We start from the raw sequence: 7,323 nt of genomic DNA on the forward strand, positions 1-7,323 counted from the left end.
TCTCTCCTCCTCTTCCCCTGAGCTCTAGCAGCCCCAGCTTGGCTGTCATTGCTTTTTAATATTTGTAAATCAGTTGATTTGTGGGAGAGAGTGATGTTGGGGACCATCTATTCCACCATCTTGACCAGAAGTCCCAGAGTAAGAAGTTTTTAACCCCAAAGTGCTCAGAACTCTTCTCTCATCTCATTGGCCTAAAGGGGGTCACATGCCCATTCCTGAGCCAATCTCTGTAGCCATAGAAATTCCTGGCGCTGATTGGCTTAGGCCTACCCATCTTTGAGCCAATCATGGTAAGGATTGGCCTAGACTAATAGAGCCCATTCCTGGAGTTGTCTCAGTTGTCCAAGTGGCCTGGCTGCTATTCAATACAGGGTGGATGAAATGGTCATTAAGGGCATAGCTACAGTGTCCACTATAAGGGTTTTAGGTCGGTGGAAATTTAAATCAATATTTGCAGTTAGACACATTCCAACCAGTAGGGTCATTTGGAATACCCATTAGCATTGTTTCTTAAAGGAATGGCTTCAGTCCATTTACATCAGACTCATCTGGGGACATTTTCTAAAATGCAGTTCCCAGTCCCCTTTCAGGACCCATTAAATAACCTCTAGAGTGGGGCCTGCCTTAGAATCTGCATTTTAATCATACATCCCAGTTGCTTGGAGCAGCCCTGGTTTATATATGTTGTCCTGGGGTAATTATTAGAAGTGCCGTGTTTACTCTCAAAAGTATCCCACATTGGACTATAAATCATATCTCCCCCACTCAGAGCTGACAGTGCAAAGCACAGCAGGAAAAGGTCTCAGAGGGTAATGAGCCAAGACTTCCCATCTGTCTGGCCTGGTGGAAAGGGCACAGCCTTCAGGAGCAGCTCAGCCACTTACAAACTAGCTCGGGCAAGTCCCTTCAGTCCCCTTGGCCCACTTCCTTGCCTCTCTATTGGGGGTGGTAGTGCCTCGTAAAAAAACCCCTAAGAAACACTGCGAGGGGCCACTAAGAAGGCAGCCCAAGGGCTGGCCCATGGCTCACTTGGGAGAGTGCGGTGCTGATAACACCAAGGCTGTGGGTTTGGATCCCATGTAGGGATGGCCGGTTGCTCACTTGGGAGAGCGTGGTGCTAACACCAAGTCAAGGGTTAAGATCCCCTTACCAGTCATCTTTTTTCTAAAAAAAAAAAAAGAAAATGCAGCCCAGATCCACTGTGAGGCCCAGAACTGCATCTGTCTGGTTTTCTACCATGTCCCTGAGCCTGGCACAAGGCTGCCATCCTTGGTCCTCAGTAAATGTTTGCTGAAGGGATGAACGGGTGGATGTTGGTCTTAAGGGCTGCATGTCTGGTGTTGATTGCCTTGTTGAGGGCCTAGGATAAGGCCACACCCCATGGGGGGAGCATGGGGAGCGGGGAGGCAGGTCTCATTCTAGGTTCAGTCATCCAGGGAAAAGGCAGATCCGCAACCCAAATTCCAAAGGAGGGCCTTGGGTGGAAGCCAGGAGTCCAGACACAGAGTTTGGAGGAGTCTAAGGATGCTCGCAGAGGGTGGAGGACATGGCCTTGCCACCTGGAGGCAGGTCACATAGGGCAGTCCTGTGGGGAACCCAAGGAGTCAATGAATGCACTGCCTATGGCCAAACCACCAGGCTGTTAGCCAGAAGCAGGGGTCCCCTCTGCATCTCATTCCTCATGCTGTCCCCAAGCCCTGGGTCAAGTCTTATCTTAATAGCCCAGCTTGTCTTAGGTGCCATGGTAAGGTGATGAGGCCCCCTTGGCAGAAACCTTAAGGGAGAAGCAGCAGCTCCTCTCCCCTCCCCAAGTCAAGGAGGAAGCAATGACCAGGGGGAAGAGCCACAGAAGACAGAGGGCTCTTGGGGACAAGAGCCACGACTCTGAGGGGCAGCCACTCTCCCAGGAAAGTGCTCTCCTGGCTGCAGTCCTGAAGGACAGCAGTGTGGCTTTCTGAGAGCAGTGGGGGTCCTGGGCTGCACAGCAGGCAGTCTGGTGCGGTGGAGCGACCGGACTTCACACGCCCACAGACCTGTGGTCCAGTCTCAGCGCCACCATCCCCGGCTGTGGGGCCCTGGCAGCTGCTTTGCTCCTCAACCTGTGGTTTGCTCATCTGAATGGGGCTGGCCTTCCCCTTGGGTGGAGATAAGGTGACATGATACAAGCGGGGCTGGCACCGTGTATGGCACGGGGCTGGCGCGGTGTATGGCGTGAGGCTGTCATGGTTAGGTGGTGGCCTTCACCATAGCAGAGAGCAGTCCAGGCGCAACCAGCTTATTTTGTGGGCCAACACAAGAAATGGCTTCGTCTTCATCTGTTGTCTTTACGCACCCCACTTCGATCCTAACGTCTTAGGTAGATGCTAGAGTTTTCCAAATAGTTTTTAGATTGAGGCTCATTCTGATTGAGGCTTTCAGATGTTACATCAAATCTTCAAAGTCACTTCTAATCAAAGCTTAGCCTCTCCCTCCAGCTCTGGCCTGCGATGCGGCTGAGGGACCTGCAGTGCGCGGTGGGGGTGGGAATCTGCTTGCCCTTGGTCTTACCTCACTGGAGCCACGATCACTCTTGCTTGGCTTTTGCAGGTGGGCTGCAATGCCCACTGTTAAGACAGGCATGCCCTTCCATGGGGCCTATTTATGGGTCCTTTGGAGCATCCCCTTCCTGGAGACCACTGCCCTGCCCCATCCCCTGTGTGGGTGCTGCCCCCTCCATTCTCTGTCCTGTGACTACCTCTCATGCCATCCTCAGCCCTCTGCCCCTCAGCCTCTTATTGGCAAGGCCACTTTGTTCCAGCAGGCAGCTCCCATGGGCAGCCTCTTCAGATCTCTTCTTTCCAGTGTCCATTTGACCCGTCACTGCCACGCATCCTGACTCGGCAAGCCTGGAAGTGCAGCCTGCTCCCATGACTGCCCTCTTCTTCCCCTGCCTGTGCAGGCTGCCCCGGTGTCAGCCTCCCACCCACAGAAATTGCCAGCACAGCTCCAGACTGCAGGGGACACTGTTTCTCCCAGAACTCTTACCATGCTGCACTCCAGCACCCCTGGGATTGCCTGCAAGTTTTTGCAGCTCAACCCGCATCCAGCTGGGCAGTGAGCTGCCGGGCTCTCCTGCTGCAGCCCCAGAGGTTCTTTTGACCCCACTTGGCCTGGGAGCGGGTGGAGGATGTCACAGCACTCCCCCCACCACCACAACTCTCCTACGTCAGGCCCATCTTCCATCAATCCCTGGATAACTTCTGGCCTTTCCGTACAGCCTGGAGGTGGTGGTCCTAGAAACCAGGCCCATTTTTCTGTTTCAGTCAGTCCAGCATGGATGTGTCTAGAAGTTCTCCTTAGAATGGGGAGTAACATACCACATACTGTTCTCAGCTTTGAGACTAGCTAAAAATCCTGAAAAATAGGAAAGTCTGATTCAACATTCTCTTAGCTAAACAAAGTATTAATTTTCCAGGCTTGGAATTTTCAATTTCTGTAAGGAATCTAGCAAAGCGGTCCCTCTTTTAAAGGTTTTCTTTTCTTCCCATGAGTAGAAGCAGTACTGTGTATACTGGTCTAAGCACCAAGCTAGAAGCCAGGACACGTGGATGGACACAGTCTGTCCCCAACAACTGCAGGTCACATCCCCTCTGCCCCTGGTCCCTTACCTGTACAGTGTGGGGAGAGATCAGAATTAAAGTCCCTTACAGTTTCTAACAGTCTAGAAATTAAGTTTTTTAAAAAATGAGAGTACAAGAAACTCATAAAACATAGTTTAACTGGTTATTCTTCACCTAACATCCATATAACCACCACGCAGTTCAACAGAGCATTTCTAGAACCCCAGAGGCCCCCATGTCCCCTCCCAGTCACTACTCCCTGCCACCCTCCAGAGAAAACCCCAACTCTGACTTTTTTTTTTTTTTAAAAGATGACCGGTAAGGGGATCTCAACCCTTGGCTTGGTGTTGTCAGCACCACGCTCAGCCAGTGAGCAAACCGGCCATCCCTATATAGGATCCGAACCCGCGGCCTTGGTGTTATCAGCACCGCACTCTACCGAGTAAGCCACGGGCCGGCCCCAACTCTGACTTTTATCAAAACAATTTTTTTTACTTACTCACTTTTCCTTATAATTTTACCAACCAAGTGTGCATCCCTAAAAAAAATACCGTACAGTAGACAATTGAACAACATGGGTTTGAACTGCATGGGCTCACCTATGTGTGGATATTTTTCGATAAATATATTGGGAAAAATTTTTGGAGATTTGAGACAATTTGAAAAACCTCACAGACAAACCAAATAGCCTAGAAATATTGACTTGATGTAGGTACTGACAGACAGATGATTCCTCTTGTAAACAGACAATGTAAACTAACGGTATCAACGCAGTACAGTACTATAAATGTATTTTCTCTTCCTTATTATTTTCTTTTTTTTCTTTTTTTTTTTTTTTTTATAAAGATGACCAGTAAGGGGATCTCAACCCTTGGCTTGGTGTTGTCAGCACCACGCTCAGCCAGTGAGCAAACCGGCCATCCCTATATGGGATCTGAACCCGTGGCCTTGGTGTTATCAGCACCACACTCTCCCGAGTGAGCCACGGGCCGGCCTCCTTATGATTTTCTTGACATTTTCTCTTCTCTAACTTACTTTCTTGTAAGAATAGAGTACATAGTACATTAACGTACAAAATATGTGTTATTCAACTGTTTATGTTACCAGTAAGACTTCTGGTCAACAAGAGGCTATCAGTAGTTATGTTTTGGGGGAGTCAAAAGTTATATGAGGATTTTTGACTGTGCAGGGGGTCAGAACCCCAACCCCTGCGTTGTTCAAGGGTCAACTATAGTTTGGTTTTGCCTGGTTTTGAATTTTATATCAATGGAATAATACATAATGTGTTATTTTGTGTCCAGCTTCTTTTATTCAACATTCCTTTTGTGAGATTCATCCATGTGGTTGAAAGTAGCTGTGGTTTGTGCTTTTTCACGGCTGTACAGGATTCCCTTGCATGACTAGATCGTGATTTAGTTATGTTGCTGGACATTTGGGTTATCAATCTAGGACTTTTTATAAATACACACACTCCACATATAGAGATATAAATTCAGAGCTGATTTCTTTATGAACTCAAGAATGTTAGTTTTGCTTTAAACTACAGCAGAATTTATCAAGTTCCTGGTTGCACTGCTAGTTTGTTTTTTTTTCCCCATATACTTGTGGACAAATTTGGAATCTAGGGACATAACCCATCTTCCTCAACATGGGTACTGTCACAAGATTTTCCCCTAGCTTGAGTTATTAAGCATAAGATGAACACCATCATCAGGCAATTGGGCATTTCCTCCAGGGAATCTAGGAAAGGATTAGCAGGCAGGTTCAAGGAATTTACTCTGAAATTATTATGAGAAATATTTTCCATATTCTACTCAGGGAAAATAATAATCCACATGGGATAAAACTCTTCTCCACCCCTTTCCCAGGGCTGGCCCCACCCCACTGGCAGTGCACAGGTAGCCCTTCTGCCATCTGTCATGAATTAAATAGGGATGCCCTTGAACTTTTGCTACCAGAGGTGTTGAAATGTGCCATGGTGCTGCTCAGACACATGATCCATTTTCAGCTCTGACTCCAAGCAGCAAGTGAATCTTCCCACCAAGAGACTGACCCCCCTCCCATAACCAGAGTTAGGCAACCATGTGTCCCACAAAGAAACCGGAGCTGGCAGCAGGCTCAGGTTGATGGGGCAGAGTTGCTACTGTTCACTGCCCTGGATGGCATGGTGCAGTACACTGGGAGGCGGCCAAGCTTTCTGCAGAAATAAATTGATAGAGACTCCCTTAAAAACTGTGCTTTGAGGGCCGGCCCGTGGCTCACTCGGGAGAGTGCGGTGCTGATAACACCAAGGCCCCGGGTTCGGATCCCATATAGGGATGGCCGGTTCGCTCACTGGGTGAGCGTGGTGCTGACAACACCAAGTCAAGGGTTAAGACCCCCTTACCGGTCATCTTTTAAAAAAAAAACAACAAAAAAAAAAACTGTGCTTTGAACAAATGGGTAAGTTAAGACTTAATCATAAGGCTCCAAAGCAACACCCAGGACAAAAGCAACCCCAGGCACACCCCAGCTGCACAGGACCCAGCTGGGCCGAAACCTTTCCCTTTGGCCACAAGCGAAGGAAGAGTGATTGACAGTGATCCTTGGGTGAGAAGGAGCTGACACCCAATAGCAGAGCCAGGCTGACTCTCTGAAGGATGAGGGTGGACTCCTTCTAAAATGATCCTTTTATCAGCTTCTTAAAGACCTTTTCAGAGACCATTAACTATAGCTACCTGATCACACTCTAACTGGTCCCAGAGTGAGCAATCCAGATTAAGGCAAAGCCCTGACGGAATTCTGTCCTGACAAGGTTGTCTGCCCAGATGTGCCACGGGTGGGCGAGCAGGTATCACTTGGCTTTGTGAGCATCCCAGTGGTTTGCACCTCTGCAGCAGTTTCTGTTTTGTGTCCTGATGGGTCCGTTCTAGTGACTACCCTGCCCCACCCCTTTGGTTTATAGATCTCCAAGATGAAGGGCCATGTCTCCCACATCTGTTCAGGGGTTGCCAAGATTAGGAACCATACCTAGTACAGCCAAGGGAGAGAAATGTCTAAGTACTGTTTCCCCTCCACCTGAGTGGTGCCACCCAGGACAGCAGCCACGCCAGCCCCTCCCCCCGCCCGTCCGGGACCTGGCTGACCCTCGCCCTGTCTCCACAGGTTTCGGCATGACCACCCCCGCGACGGTGGGCGGAAAGGCCTTCCTCATCGCCTACGGGCTGTTCGGCTGCGCCGGGACCATCCTGTTCTTCAACCTCTTCCTGGAGCGCATCATCTCGCTGCTGGCCTTCATCATGCGCGCCTGCCGGGAGCACCAGCTCCGTCGCAGCGGCCTGCTGCCCGCCCCCTTCCGCCGCGACAGCCTGGCGGGCTGGAAGCCCTCGGTGTACCACGTGCTGCTCATCCTGGGCCTGTTCGCCGTGCTGCTGTCGTGCTGCGCCTCGGCCATGTACACCAGCGTGGAGGGCTGGGACTACGTGGACTCGCTCTACTTCTGCTTCGTCACCTTCAGCACCATCGGCTTCGGGGACCTAGTGAGCAGCCAGCGCGCCGCCTACCGGAACCAGGGACTCTACCGCCTGGGCAACTTCCTCTTCATCCTGCTGGGCGTGTGCTGCATCTACTCGCTCTTCAACGTCATCTCCATCCTCATCAAGCAGGTGCTCAACTGGATGCTGCGCAAGCTGAGCTGCCGCTGCTGCGCGCGCTGCTGCCCGGCGCCCGGCGCGCCCCTGGCCCG

At 50.4% G+C, this 7,323-nt stretch overlaps 1 protein-coding gene across 1 annotated transcript in view; it reads left to right on the forward strand.

The window, feature by feature from the left end:
• Window positions 1-6,743: 6,743 nt before the first annotated feature.
• The window catches only part of KCNK12 (potassium channel, subfamily K, member 12), a gene marked incomplete at its 5' end in the record, with an annotated part of 2,997 nt that continues 2,417 nt past the window's right edge, over window positions 6,744-7,323 (forward strand). The window contains one exon of the mRNA XM_008563825.1: window positions 6,744-7,318. Coding sequence (XP_008562047.1) covers window positions 6,744-7,318 — 575 coding nt within the window. The remainder of the gene's footprint in view (window positions 7,319-7,323) is intronic.

Source organism: Galeopterus variegatus, unplaced genomic scaffold (assembly GCF_000696425.1).
Source record: "Galeopterus variegatus unplaced genomic scaffold, G_variegatus-3.0.2 Scaffold15063, whole genome shotgun sequence".
In the NCBI taxonomy this organism is placed as follows: domain Eukaryota; kingdom Metazoa; phylum Chordata; class Mammalia; order Dermoptera; family Cynocephalidae; genus Galeopterus; species Galeopterus variegatus.